The sequence below is a fragment of the Corvus brachyrhynchos genome, unplaced genomic scaffold, assembly GCF_000691975.1.
Source record: "Corvus brachyrhynchos isolate BGI_N302 unplaced genomic scaffold, ASM69197v1 scaffold10, whole genome shotgun sequence".
In the NCBI taxonomy this organism is placed as follows: Eukaryota; Metazoa; Chordata; class Aves; order Passeriformes; family Corvidae; genus Corvus; species Corvus brachyrhynchos.
This window is the reverse complement of record NW_008236180.1, coordinates 3713526-3728727: the sequence shown is the minus strand read 5'-3', so window position 1 is coordinate 3728727 and position 15202 is coordinate 3713526. Positions and strand designations below refer to the sequence as shown.

The following is a 15202-nucleotide window of genomic DNA, read 5'->3' as shown; positions in this document are numbered from 1 at the left end:
ATCAATACAAACAACAATTACATAATGGAGATGATCTTCTTTCACTGGAATAATTGCCTTAAAAGAACTGCAGCAGTGCATGAAACACCAGTGGTACAAGAAATTTTTATATTGAGATGGCACATTGTCATCTCCCCTTCAGAAATAACTATAGAAGTGAAAAGCTTGTCCCCAATTCATCATATCCACAATGGAGCTGCACTTGTTTTCTTTTATTTGAATCAGAAAGGAGCAGTTGAGTTTTCAATCCAGCTTTTTGCATGAACCTCCCCAAGGCCACTCCTATACCTTGTTTTTTTGAAGATGATGAATTCCAGAGATCTGTCCTTTGCTTCTTTTTCTGATTACCATTATCCACATGAATATGCACCTGAAGGAAAGTGACAAACGTTTCTAGCAAGGGCTGCAGAAATGAACTTGCACTTCCTCCCTCAAAAAAACCTCACCCACGCGAAGAGTAATTAATGCAATTAGTGTCACTTTTATAGTGTTACTAAGGTTATATAATTTCCGGTCTCTTTTCTATTTTGCTTCCAATCTTTCATAACTTTCTAAGAAGGAGGAAAAAAGTGTATCACCATTCAACCAGTCATTTTTGAGTCAGATGATGGGAGCAGCTTTTCATGGGCTGACTTGAGCAGAGACTGAGAACCCAATTATTTGGGTATTTCCACCAGCATAAACAACACAGATTAAATGTAGGACACTATTGTGGTGGAAAGATTTGCTTCATTTGACAACAAAAATAGTATCAAGTCTTAATGTGATACCTAGAAAAAGATCTGTTCCTAAAATTCATCACAACAATATACAAAACAATTTCAGAGAGGAGGTTCGGTGGTTCTGCTGGATGTGCTTGGCACTAGGCTAAACTAAAACCAGATTACTGGAAGAACACATCAATTCTTGCTCAATATCCAATATAAAAATTTTCTGAAATTCCCATTGGCTGCACTTTTGTAATTTAATTTAGAAGTTCCTTTAAAAATTCTGTTTCTCTTCAGGATCTAAATCAAATACAGTTCCTTTGGTGGGTTTTTTTTGTTGTGTCTTTTTTTTTCTCCCTATAATCAACATTTTTTGCTGTACTATCCACATCCTTCCATGTCTTAGATACGCTAAGCACAGACATTAAATGCCACGAGGGAAAACATAGCACACAAAGCCTCCCGTACCTTGTAGTATTTAGATATTGCCTGACGTGGCAGGAACGCTGTTGTGACTCCTTCTGGGGGATCGATGCTGAACACTGTCTGGAAAATGGAGGGAAACAGAATCACAGAATTAATTAAGTTGGAAATCACCTCCAAGATCATTGAGTCCAACCTGTGACCAATCCCACCTTGAGACCCAGTCCAGAGCACTGAGGGCCACGTCCAGGCATTCCTCGAACGCCTCCAGGGATGGGAATTCCACCACACCCTGGGTAGCCCCTTCAATGCATGGCCACTCTTTTTTTAAATTCTTCCTGAACCTCCCCTGGCACAACATGAGGTCGTTTCCTCTTGTCTGGGAGCAGCGCCCGACCCCACCTGGCTGCCCCCTCCTGTTGAGGAATTGCAGAGAACAAGAAGATCCCCCCCTGAGCCTCCTCTTCTCCAGGCTGAGCCCCTCCCAGCTCCCTCAATGGCTCCTGGTGCTCCAGACCCTTCCCCAGCTCTGTTCCCTTCCCTGGACACGCTCCAGGCCCTCAGTGTCCTTCTTGAAGTGAGGGGCTCAGAACTGGACACAGCACTCAAGGTGAGGCCTCACCATTGCCCACCACAGAGGGACAATGACCTCCCTGGTCCTGCTGGCCACGTTATTTTTGATACATACATACACTTCTGATTCTTGCTTCCAGTAAAACTCCTAATGTGTATCTTTGCACTGAGAAGTGTCTCCACAAAAGTTACTGCTGTCATAACCTTAAATTTATTTCCTTACTCCTGTTATCAAATAAGACCGAGAACCTGGAATAAATATGGTTCTTCCGGGTGCTTCCTGCTACCTACATGGTGCTCTCATTGTACCAAAAACTGCAAGCCAGGACCTAAATACACTCAAACTATACAAATGACAATATTATTATTCACACTCTTCATGACTCTGGCTGTGGATAAACAAACACACCCATGAGATCAGTCACAACCAAGCGTAGAAGAACTTTTTGGATTCCTTCAGCTTAAAATTTCATCTTTGATCCCTCTGCTAATAATACTGTGCTTAGAAAAACAATCAAGTTGTAATCATATCTAATTGTCCACATATTACATTAAAAGCTTCTATCAACAGAGTTATGCTTTTTCCCGCTTTCCTGTGTGTGATGTCTCATGACTATAGATGATGCTCTTTCAAACGTAAGGATCCCAGCGCAACTTCAGTGAAAACAGCTGTGGTTCTCAAATATTTACAACTCTGTTAATTTTTCTAAACAAAATTTCTCCAGACACTGAAAGGAATTACCCAAGCTCATAAGAGTATCAGCTAGTTACAAGATGTTCTCCAGCAATCTGAAAAAAAGCACAATTCCTGGAAATATTTACTTCTGAAAAATAGCCAAAGATATGGTATACAAAAGAGATTTTTGGTAAGGGTTCTTCGAAAAGGAAGAAGAACATTTACTATTAATTAAAACAAGCTGATGATAAACTAAGACTTGAAGACAAGGCTCTGCAAGAAGCAAACACTGTGTTAAACCAACAAAAGCTCTGTCCTAGTCCTACCTATCTCAAGATAGCAAACTACCACTTGGCAGATCCTTTGCAGCAACTGTCCACGTGCAGGTCCTCAGCAGCAGAAAAGGGATCTGAGGTTTCTCTTCCAAATTCAAATCTCCTTTTATCTATCCACAGCCCAAAAGAGCACACACAGACAATGATTCTCAGCCTTGGAGAACAGTCCACTGGGATCAGGGGACCTGGCTTCTCCTTCTGAATTTTCTCATCTCTCAGTTTTGAAACCCTGAGAAACTAACATAAATCAGGCTCACTTGACCTTCCCCTCAGAACAGCGACATCTCCCAGTAAAAACCATTTTGGTACCAGTGTACACAAACTGCTACTACTGTACTGGAACACACACGGAGGTTTTGCTTAACCACTGCTAGAAAAATGAAAACCCTGTGTATGCACACCAACAAACACCCATGCATTCAGAGTTCAGTGCTGCAAACCTGCCAGGACCATTCAAAACACACCCAGGTAATTTGTCTTTATCATCCAGCTCTGTAAGGTTTGAATACACGTCTTCATTTTCAGTTTTAAACAAGGTGTAATTCTCTGCTGTCCTTTTGGACATGTATGTTGGACAGACCACTGGCCCACTGCACCTCTGAATTTTATGGGGCTTGGGATTTTCATAATCAAAGTTTTGGAAGTGCACAACAGGGAGATGACTGACAGCATTATGTTTATTTCCACAAGTGTCACACTCAGTTCCTATAAAACTGAAAATATTTTTGGTTTAGAGATGTTGTAAATTAATAATTAAATGAAAAAATACAGTTACATTTTCTCTTTTGTTTGCTTTTTTCCTTAGCCTCTCCTGTTATTTCATGAGATGGTCTCATATTCCCAAACCCTGCTGCAAACAAGTTCAATGACCCAGCTCCACCTGGTGGATGCTAAGCCTAGTCAAAATTTAAATCCAGCATCTCCAAAAAGGGAGACCAGAACAGCAAAAGAACCACCTGGGTAAAAATCAAATTAGCCCACCCCATCAGGCAGCTGCTTTCCCCTCAAAAATTACAAACCTGCACCATTGCATAAGTGTACATCCCAACAAGAATAAAACTGATCCAATATCTTTCCACATCTTTTAAATCAACTCTTCTATCCTTCAGATAGTTATAGAAGCAACAATAATTATTTACCTGGATAATATCTGAGAGCTTATGCAATCCAGATGTATTGATAAATATCCCAGTACCTGGAGAAAGCAACACAAGATTATTCTTAAAACACAAATATCCATCCTCTTGTATATATCCACACCTTATCTGAGCAGCTCAACACTCTGAATATGACTTGAAAATATTCCCTGAAACAAATAACTTATTTCAAGTTTTTCATCATTATTCAAGATGCAAAGAGAAATACAAAACTGGCATTCCATGTCTGACACACTGGGAAGCTGTCACCTGAGAAAATTACATGGACTTTTTAAAGCTCCTCTGCATTAAAAATGGGAAAGGAACTAATTAAAACAGCAATTAGAGGAGCAGCTAAAAAAAACATATGAAATACACTGATGATGGGGATTTTGCAGCAGAAATGATCAACAGATGCACTGGTCAGGCCAGAATGCAAAAGGGGAAAGGTGCTGGGCAGAGAAAAAAGGAAGGGTGGATGTGTTGTCCAAGGATGGCCTTGCAGAACTGACAGTCTGTATTCTACTCCCTTCAATGCTTTTTCTGAAGAGTCTGCTGCTAAGAGCTAAATCATTTTCTTAACACATGTCAAAAGTTGGAGAATTTTCTTTACAGAAGGGCAAATTAAGAACAAGATGCTGGCAGACATTAGAACAGAAGCTTGTTAAATCAAGGAAAAAACCCCTCATATTCTATAATTCTCTACATCCCTGTTTTTTAACTCCAGAACTCAAGACACTAAAAGTACCATCAGCAAAATGCCAACAAGCTTCACACCACAATCCATCTGGTTTTAGAGAAAAATAGTGTCTGTGCAAAAATCCTCTATGTGTGCACATGGATGGACACCTACATGGGTACACATTCAGGTTTTGACACAAAGTGGTTCTCAAATTAGTTCAGTTACATGAACAGACATAAAATATGCTTCCCAGCACAGGACCCTGCAAGTCTTAATAAAAAGACACAAGTCCTTAAGGTCAGAGTTTAGCTTATAAAAGCTTTATCATTTGATTCTTTCCTATAACAACACAAATTCCCAGTTACTCACACTGAAGAGGAAAGTCTGAGTAAAACAGCTAAAAAGTTCATGCACTTACGGCTTGAAAGAAACTGTAAAATCTGCTCCAGTGACTCCAAGAGGGAGGATTTGGTCTGGAATGTTATTTGGGCCTCTGCAAACAGATCAAAGATGTAGCTGCAATTTACAAAGAAAAAGCAGATATGGGTAAACACTGTAAAGAATCAAACGGGCATAAATAATGTTACTCTTTCATAACAACAATTTCACCATCAAGTAGCAAAACATGTTTCTGTCTCCATGAGAAAGAAAAATTTACAAGAATAAAAATAAGTACTTACTTATAAAGACAGTGGACAATACTGACGTGGCAGAAAGCACACTGACCACGTCATTCCCTTTTTCCACCACTCCTCTCTAACATACAATCCATACTAATTTAGAAGCAGATTGGCATGCTATTTCCACGATTTTATTTTACCATGTACAACAGGCACCAGTCTAGAAACGGGCTTCCAGAGCTCAGAGGTGCCTCAGACACATCACTGCAGCTTTGGTACCTCTGCTTAAATCATGACACAAAATTGAAAGCAGCACAGTGAGGAGCTTCTTCCAGCTCAGGAAACCCAAGCAGAGGATTTTCCACTCTTGAAACACTAAAAAGGGGAGTTCCTCCAAAAATAATGATTACTACAGATGGGGAATTTAAGGAAAACCAAAACCTTGAAGAAATACTATTCCCAGAAACTAGTATAGTGCTATAACCCCAACAGCTGACCCAGCTCCAATTTGCTGTACTTTTTAACATTTAAACACATTAATGAGAAGAAATTTACCTTCCCTCTTTGGTGACTCCACTACCATTTGGTGGCAGCTCCACTGCATCAATAGCGCTTTCAAGCTGAAGAAGAATTTCTTCAGGAGAATCAAGAGGAAAAAAGTTAAGGTGCACAGAACTCATGTCTGGGACACATCTAAGTCTCTTTTCAAAACATACTTTATTACAAAGGCTGCTACCAAAGACAGTAGCCCAGCTGCTCTCTGTAAACAAACCAAAATGATCAAAACCAATTTCCTGGATATCAACTCTAAATATTCATATTCAACTCTTAAGAACTTCCATGACCTCAATTCCTAGACGAAGCTGAAGTCAGCAGCTAAATGTTAAATTCTTCTTTACAGACAGGGAAAGTTGTTCTTGGGAATGCTTTGTATAAATGAGCTATCTCAAGCTTTTTGCTGTTAACTTCAGGTAGCATCATATTCTGACAGCAGAATCATGCAACTGATGCAATTCCAGCACATTGACAGGATTGGAAACCACGGGGACTTCTAACAAAGAAGGAGACAACACGTTCACTTGCCAAATCTCTCTTCTTCAGAAAAAACTAACTAACTATTCCAGAAAGTTCTTGGAAAAAGCCCAACAACTTAAGCCTCTATGAATGTCTCAGTTATAAGTAATGTATATGGCAATGCTACATGAGCTTGATTTATAGCTGCTGTCCTTTTGAAACTGTTTCAACAACAATTTTCAACACAAAAAATAAGCTTACTCTTGATCTTTGCTATATCTTCCAGTTCCATGTTCAGTCCTGTTGAAAAAAGTAAAGATTTCAAAGAGGTTGTTTCACACCTATTTCATTCCCAGTTTCTTTATGCCTTTCCAGAAATTATGGCTATGAAGGTCAGAATTGTGTGCATGGAAAGACATTTTCTGTGTCCCCCTCACTGTTCTCTTTCATAACCCCTCATGTCACATTGATTTGATCAAATCTTTCAGTGTCTGGCAACAATTACTAACTAACAACAATTTATTTACTAACGAGAGTGTAAACTTCCCAAACTTTCCCTAAAAGTTATTTTCCAGTTCTTGGTAGTGGAACTTTATAATTCCAGAGAAACAGTGATTTGTCATTGTCAACACACCTGAACTGGCCAACTCCATGTTGAATTCAGCATTGATTTCATTCTGTTGAACCATTTTGGCTTGTTCTTCCAGGACAACATTTATTGCATCCATTGCTGAAGCCAAATCATAGGGAGTCAAGTCAAAAGAAGAGGACTCCTCACACAACTTCTCCTAAAATATAAGGAATGGAAGAACTATTCTGTGTACTGTTTGTTCAGGCAGTTTCAGACATGATGAAGTCCAGATAACCAGGCTTGATTTCATTTTTGATCTCCAGTTCAGGCCAGAGGATATTTTATAACACCTGAAGACTTTGACTATTAGTAAGCATCATCTTTTCTGAAATGTAGAACAGATTTTGCCTCTTCCACATATCAACTTTCTAGAGAGTACAGACAGTAATTGTCTGATGTTCAAGCAGGAAATTTTTTTACTTAGAGAATTGGTTTGTTCTTCAAAAAAGCTGTTTTTATACTTTCCATTTAAAAAGTAGTAATGGTTTAAATAGTCAGGATTAATAAGTTTGACAAAACTTTCTCTGACTTTGAAAATTAAGTCACATACTGCTTTACCAGAAATTTTCATTCACAAAAAGAATCATTTTCCCTGAGGAATGACAATAAATAGTAAGGCCTAACCTACACAAATATTTGACTGTAATAACTATGAAGAAGTAAGTTATAAAGAAAAAAAAAATGGTGAGCAAGCCTCATGTGTAATCAATCTAATCAGAAAGAAATCAATTTTATTTCAGGGTAATCACTAAGTTTCCACATATTAACGTGGAACACAGTACCATCAGATAACTCTGGCAAAAGGAGAAGTTGTTCTGGCTAATTTCTGCATGCAGGCAACAATTAGTACTTGTTGCACACTACAAAGGGAAAAAAAAATCCCAAACCCAAACAACTGTAATAGGATTTCAACACATTTTTCAACAGAAAAAGAGATGTTCTGATGAAAGGAGCAAATCCTGGATGCAGCTATGCAAGTCTCTCAAGTGAAGCAGAGCAGACCCGAGTGGCTGTTTACTGAAAGGACACCGGGCACTCAAGACAACAAACCACAGCTGTTCAGCAGAAATCCCACTGGGAGACTGTGGCTTCGTGTGGCAGAGAAAGGGACATATTTCAAATGTTCCTTTGCATTTCATTGTTTAGGCAAAGGGCTGCAGCTTCAAGCCAGCTAAAAGGAAGAACTCATACGGCAGCATTATTTATTTTTTCTTGTTTTCCTCTATGAGTGAGGACTTGGAAATATTACAAGAGTCCTGTTTGCCATCAACTGTACTTGGGAGAGCTGATGCAGCTGAGCTTCAAGAATGGATCTTTCATCATTTCTTACACAGTGTTTTCTTGCAAATCTCAAAGAAAAGAAGCACCTCATAAAGCTGGAGATGCACCCTTTAGAAAGAAACTATCACCTTGTAAAACATCAGCAGTGTCAAAGGATTGTCAATTAAACTACAAAGATTTAACTGTCACAGAAATAAGAAATGTTCATGATAATGAATATTAACAACATACATCTGAGTGCAGATTTGACAGCTGTTTATAAAAAGACAGGGGTCTGTTTTATTTTTCGGATGAAGATTGAAAAACGGTAACAGACCAGAACAACTCACCACATTGTGAGCTTCATCGAGTATCACCACAGTCCCCTTCAGGTCCAAGCTGTGTGATTTCCTGCTCTAAAGACAAAAAAAATAGAACAAGGCCACTGAGATATATGGATTTAATTGACTAAGAAATTGGATGATGAGATACTTCTGTGTTTTCATGTATTTTGAAGCTGGGTTGGTTTTTTCCTTTGAGAAAACAGCAAGTAATGGCTGTGGCTGCCCAATACAGAAACCACAGAATCACTTTCTCTGGAACCAAAGGTGCTAAAATGTATCATGCAAATGTTTACAGAGGTTACAATTTGCAATAAAGAAAAAAAAAAAAAAAAAAACCCAAACAAACAGATGTGTCATACTGGGATGCACAAGTTTAACTATTAATTTGAGTCACTTTTGAGTCATTTTTGGCAACAGAGACCGGGGAGGAGTGGGGAGTAAAGCGGAGGATTTGCCTTGTATTTACAAATTTATGCTTGTGTTGTCTTTGCAAGTGGATATTCTGGAAACACCCCCTCCAGTACCACATCATTTCACAATGCTTCTCTGCTTATGGGGCTTAAGGGATTTTTTAAATTTATTTTTTAATTTATTAAACTTTTGTCTTCCTGCAGCAGTGGAGTGTAATCTGGCCTTTACTATAATTGATGAATTACTCTAAGTTGCATGAAGGTGTCAGCACACTTGTTTCCTCAACAGAGTTTTCAAAGGTTGCATTTTCTATCCATGAAATACGGACAACTTATTGCAACTGTTTGTACATAAAGCCAGAAATTATTTCCAAGAGATAGGTCCAATCTCTACTGAAAGCTTCCTTATTCTAAAAATCATGCAGCAGTTGCAGAAACCAAAATGCCTCAGAATGCATGCAAGAACACTGCACAATGTGTGACTGAAGATCCAGGAAGGAAGTGAATATCACCTAAAAAGGGCACCACACTCTGCAAAGCTAATTCTAGAAATACAGAAAAACCTCAAACAATTTTTTTTTTTTAACCATGGGAAAGAATTTACAGAGAAAACCCCCAAATGGCATCCTCTATAGTCCTGAACTTGAACTGGGGCTTGATCAGTTTTGAAGCATACATAATGCATCCACTTGCTAGGCATCACTCTTCACTGTTTATCCACTAAAAGCCAACACAAGACAAATAGAAGAACAATTGTATTTAAAAGCAAAGTTACATGTTACCTTTGAGTCTAGTAAATAGTTGTAAGGCATAAAAATGATGTCTGCTTGCTGCTTCAGGCTTCGAGAGAGATAATAAGGACAAGCTCTGTTTAAAAACAAAACAGTACAGACTATAATACTTGCAGAAATATTAGGAGAGCATTCAACATTCATGCACTATGATACACAAAGGGATTAATAAAAGTGAACAGAGAAACAGTTCTCATTATTTTCACAAGTCAGGGGGAGGAAGGTCAGAGAGGATCACTCACCTGTGCTTGTTTCCATTTTTAACCAAGTCTTCAATATCCATGATTGATTCAATCAGTTCTTTCTCTGTACTCTTTTCTGTAAAAGATGACATTAAAACCACCAGCTAAGGTGAAGGCTTCACACAAAGATTTGTTGTTACCCTGATCATCCCACTCACCCACTAATATGTTGTTCTTGAAAGACAGTAACAGAAAAATACACACACAGGTGGATTCTGCCAACTCTTCCACACCTCTCTACCTGCCTAGCAAATCTCTCCCTCTCCAAAAAATAGGGCTTTGTTTCCAGGGAAAGTTAAGGTGAGCCACACTCACCTTCCACATTGTTATAGAAATGACAAGCACGAGCCATCACTTTCATTCGGCACATGTAGATCTGTAAAACAAAGCCTGTTTCAGCCCAGAGTAGCACAGCTTGTCAAGCACTGGAAACACGTTAAGGAGTGAAATCAGTTCTCTTTAACACCAGCTAATAAATAAATGCTAATCACAGTTCTTCGGCTTTAAAATCACATGTCCTTCTGCTCACCTTGCAAGTTAGGCTCTTTTTCTGCAGCACAGAACACTCAGATGCTCAGAGAAAAATGTGTTACATTTTACCATTAATACTTTTCAAAATAGTAATCTTTGATATTGTAAAAATAACAGCTAAATCAGTAACTGAAGTAGTATTTTGAAATTATTATTGCTCTTGACAAACACATAAATGGCAGGTCAGAAAGTAAACTACAAATTATTATCTGTCATGTTCTACACAGTGACATTCTTCTCTGGAGAGAAAATGTCACCAGAGACTCAGAATTACATTTTGCACTCACAGAACTGGAAACCAAACATTCCTAAAAACATATTTACAACTATTGGGTTTCCCTGAAGCCTCTTGTAGTTAAACAATGTCAGAGGGAAGAAGGACACACAAATGACACACAAATGATACAAAAGCCTCCATGTTCTCCCTGAACATCCTCTCCAGGCTCTGATCTCACCTGCATGTGGTTGCTCTCCTGTCGCTTCACTTCAGGATTGATGCAGAGCTGCTCCCTGGATCCCAGCACACAAATCTTTGGCCTGGGTACACAAAATTGACATTAAAACTAAGGCAAGAAAGAACAGAGTTGTACATGCTCAATATAGCAGAAGTGAAAGATTGAAGAGAACAGATGAGCCCAAAGCAAGGGTCAGAGCCAGAACAAGTAAGTTAGTCTGTCTGTAACTAATGTGTGCGTTATTGGACTTTGAGGCACTGCATTTCTGCTGGCAGTGGTGGGTGTTAATAAGCAGCAGCAGCTCACAGCAAGAAGTCACAAGCAGCAACTTCCACCATCCACCACAAAATCTGGGTTCTGTTATGACAGCTCAGCCCAGTCAGCTGGGGCCTGTCATCCACTACAAGCTCTTCCTGGCTGGTTGTGATGTTCAGAGCAAGGTTAGGACAGAACTGATTCACTACAAACATTCACTATGGGTTTATTTGCTTATTACAAGGCTGTATCTTTACAAGAACTACATAAACAAATCACTACTGCCTGTCCAAAGAGCTCAGCCACACACTGGCATGTGAACAGCTGAAAACTGTGACAGGCATTGCTATAACAAAACCACAAAGTTCTTCATAGATTTACATCAGCCCAAGGAGTTCTACTTGGTAATGGCTTCCCACTGCTTTAAAAAATGCCCCCAGAAAAATATAAAGAGGGAAAACTAAAAAAAGTAATTTTATAAATTAATGTGTCAAGTAAAAAACCAAAACCAGACTAAATTCAGAAAATTCTATGACTGAAGGAGAGAAGCTGTGAAGTATTAAAATAAACCAAACCCATCAACAAAGAAAACCAGGTTCTAAATATGCATATTAAAGAAACTGCATTTTTCTGGATATCATCTTTCATGCATTCATCCACAGAAGTTCAAACAATAACTACACCAGAGGGGTTTCTCTATCTTTCCTTTGAATAAGGACACCACCCCAAATCATACTCACCTGTACACTGTGTTCTTTAGCTCATTAATGACCTGTGTAAGCTGGGAGTGAGTCCTGGAGGCATAAATTATTTTTGGAATGTCAGTGTAATAAGCTGCCAAATAGAACAGGAAAAAAGCAGAAAGACATTATAAGCATAGAAAGAAGAACCAGGGATATTCTTAGCCTCCTTCCCCAGCTGGTACTATGGTAACAGTTTGCCTTGTAGAGACAACAGGAAATTCTGTCATCTAACTACTCACACACAAAAAATGAGCTAAATGAGTTTCTAAGAAGCTGAAGAACTAAATGAGCTCCAAGAAAAATTCAAACTACAAAAAACACCTTGAAAATCTATAAAACGGTGAAACTGTGCTTCATCTCCTCACCAACAGCTCCGTCGCTTTATCAGTGCATATTTATTGTAAAAAATAAATAAAAGCAAGTGTTGGTTAACATCCTGGAGTGCAGAGATGGTGGTACTCACTTGGGACATCTCCATCTGTGGCAGCAGTGCCCCAGGAGGACACAGGTCTGTCAGGAAAGAGCTCCACCCCATTCATGCGCTGGGCAATTTTCCGGGCTGAGATGGTGTCCTTGAAGTGCTCCCGCCAGGCCAGGGTGGAACACAGCAGGCAGAGGGTCTTTCCTGTGCCTGTGGGGCTCTCCAAAATGCCATTTACCTTCTTTATTGGAGAGAAATAAAAGAGTGATTTGGGGGTTCAGTAGGACAGGTCTTGGTGCAGTACTGCACGTCCTCTGCCAAGGAGCAAACACCAGCTGGCAGCCCCACCAAGGAACTTCCACACACGAGATCTTGTCAACCTGTAGGACCCTCTAATCAACTTAATGAGGCTCAATCAAAAACCCAGAGCCAGCCATCACATTTATTTAGCACAGGAATTCAATTCTCCACTCTTAGAGCAATTGGAGTGTGTCACACTTCAGCAAAAAATACATGAAAATACGAGAAGTTACTGAAAAACGACTCCCAGGTAACAGAGTGCTGGTTTCCTTTAGGATTAAGCTTATATCCCATGTCAGTTTGGGCAAACTTTGCCAGCACTTATAACACCTTGTCCTACTGGATGTTACAATTTTAAAATGTGTGACAATGCTACAAATTGGAAAAAAGCAGCAGCTGAGCTCAAGTGTATAAAGGGAATTAATATAGATAACAAGCTCACGACACTTTGAGTTCAATGAGAGGAGGCACCAAGCAGGTACTGTGATACAGAGGAATGTAGAGCCAGGTGGAAAGCCAAAGTTTCCACAATAAGATTGTTTGGTCCCTCAGGAGAACAGGGGCCATGAATATGTGTCCAGAAAAAAAGATAACTACTGTGAAAAAACATTTTATTATTTTGAAATTCATTCAGTAAAATTATCCTCTCCCAGAGCAAATGGAAAATTATACAAATAGTCCAAATATCAACAAGAAAAGACCAAATCCCTCCTATGAGGAAAGGCTGAGAGAATTGGGATTGTTCAACCTGGAGAACAGAAGGCTTCAGGGTGACCTAATTGGGGCCTTCCAGTACCTGAAGGGAGCCTACAAGAAACACGGAGAGGGACTTTTTACAAGGGCCTGTAGTAACTGCACAAGGAAGAATGGATTCCTACTGACAGAGAGTAGGCTTATATTGGAGATTAGAAAGAAATTCTTCCCTTTGAGGGTGGTGAGGCCCTGGCACAGGTTGCCCAGAGCAGCTGTGGCTGCCCCATCCCTGGAAGTGTTCAAGGCCAAGTTGGACAGGCCTTGGAGCAACCTGGGATAGTGGAAGGTGTCCCTGCCCATGGCAGGGGGTTGGAACAAGATGAGCTTTAAGATCCCTCCCAGTTCTAACAATTCATGATTCTGTAACTCTGTGGAACCCCAGAGAGCCAAGGACAGATTGAATGAATACCAGCACTGCTTTCTCAGCCTTTCTTCCTTTTCTCAGTTTAGGCAGGAACATCCCGTCTGTATTTCTACTGACTGTCACCTGCCAGCCAGGATTTTAATAACCACAGAGTAAAATAAAAACACATGTAAAAGGCCAGAAAAGATTTGGAAAGGCAGCATACAAAGTGCTTAAAGAAAATCTGAATCGTGACAACCTCTTCTTAGAGAAATCATTTTGTACAGTTAGAAAGGACACACAGTTGGAAAATGAACACAATCACCCCTGAGGAGGCAGCAGTCACGCACCTTCTGCAGGCATTCCAGCACCTTGGCCATGTAGGCTTCCTGGCATGGGTAAGGCTGGAAGGGGAAATCCACCGTGATCCCGTTCAGAGTGATCCTGGGCATGGTTCCCTGAGGTGCCTGCAAGGAAGTGAAGACCATGATGACCCTGCTGTCATGGTGATAACATGCCAAGATAGGGCTGAAAGAGACCTAAAAGTTCACCTCATTCAACCCCTGCCATGGGCAGGGACACCTTCCACTATCCCAGGTTGCTCCAAACCCCACCCAACCTGGCCTTGAACACTTCCAGGGATGGGACAGCCACAGCTTCTCTGGGCAACCTGTCCCTGTGCTGTCACCACCCTCATAGAAGAATTTCTTCCCAACATCGCATCTAACCCTGCCCTCTGTCAGGCTGAAGCCATCCCCCCCTGGTCTGCCACTCCAGGCCCTTGCAAAGTGGTTCCCTCCATCTTTCTTGTCGGCTCCATCAGGAACGGGAAGAAGCACTTAGGTCACACCGCTCCGGGACGGGCCGATACCAGCGGCTCTGCAGGAGACTCACGGGCACTTGGGACCCGGTCCCATTACCGGAATCCCGGAACGCACCGCCCACTCCGACCCGTGTTCCTGCAGATCCCTGTGCTCCAGGGTTCCCAGGTCCGGCGTCCCCATACTGCTGTACCCCAGTGCTCCCGTGCTCCCGTGCCCCCGCGTCCCCGTGTCCCCGCGCTCCCGCGCCCCCGCATTCCCGCGCTCCCGGAGCTCCGCACCTCCCGCTCCTCCGTTCGGAATCCCCGCGCCCCTGTCACGTGACACCCCCGCGTTCTGTACGCCACTTCCGGCGCGTGCTCTCGCGAGAACCGCGCCGTTGCCCGGGTAACGGGCCGGGGAGGCGGCGGCCATGGTGGGCCTGAGCCGGTGGGGATCTTGGTGGAGCCCAGGCCGGAGTGTCGGGGAGCGAGCGGGACTGGGGGTTGGTGCCGTCTCATGAGGGGCCCCGGGAAGGAGCGACGCAAGCCCGGTGGGGTTTGAGCCCTGCCGGGTCTGGGGGAAGCGGGTTCCGCTCCCCAGACAGGCCGTGGGTGGTTCAGCCGGACGGTTCCGCAGCCGCGTTTCCCGGGGCGGAGGCCGAGGTTCGGCGCCGAAGAGGCAGAATATCGGCTGTTCGCTCGCTAAAAGCTGCATATCCAAAGCCTCCTAGCCCTGTCGGAGTCCCCCGCGCCAG

The 15202-nt window shown here is 41.5% G+C and overlaps 1 protein-coding gene across 5 annotated transcripts in view; it reads right to left on the bottom strand.

The window, feature by feature from the left end:
• RTEL1 (regulator of telomere elongation helicase 1) overlaps positions 1 to 14794 on the bottom strand; it is a 45777-nt gene extending 30983 nt beyond the window's left edge. For 4 of the 5 annotated variants that reach the window (XM_008636035.2, XM_017733596.1, XM_017733582.1 and 1 more), the window contains exons 1-16: positions 14748 to 14794; positions 13996 to 14112; positions 12292 to 12490; positions 11826 to 11919; positions 10831 to 10912; positions 10160 to 10220; positions 9845 to 9920; positions 9594 to 9678; positions 8408 to 8473; positions 6801 to 6954; positions 6428 to 6466; positions 5708 to 5786; positions 4951 to 5048; positions 3854 to 3909; positions 1176 to 1253; positions 289 to 370 (exon numbers count right to left, since the gene is read on the bottom strand). In XM_008636035.2, the coding sequence (XP_008634257.1) occupies positions 289 to 370; positions 1176 to 1253; positions 3854 to 3909; positions 4951 to 5048; positions 5708 to 5786; positions 6428 to 6466; positions 6801 to 6954; positions 8408 to 8473; positions 9594 to 9678; positions 9845 to 9920; positions 10160 to 10220; positions 10831 to 10912; positions 11826 to 11919; positions 12292 to 12490; positions 13996 to 14097 (1351 nt within the window). In that variant the 5' untranslated portion in view covers positions 14098 to 14112; positions 14748 to 14794. Of the gene's footprint in view, positions 1 to 288; positions 371 to 1175; positions 1254 to 3853; positions 3910 to 4950; positions 5049 to 5707; positions 5787 to 6427; positions 6467 to 6800; positions 6955 to 8407; positions 8474 to 9593; positions 9679 to 9844; positions 9921 to 10159; positions 10221 to 10830; positions 10913 to 11825; positions 11920 to 12291; positions 12491 to 13995; positions 14113 to 14373; positions 14568 to 14747 lie in introns of those variants that run through there. The other variant, XM_017733576.1, reaches the window with a different exon arrangement.
• Positions 14795 to 15202: the final 408 nt, after the last annotated feature.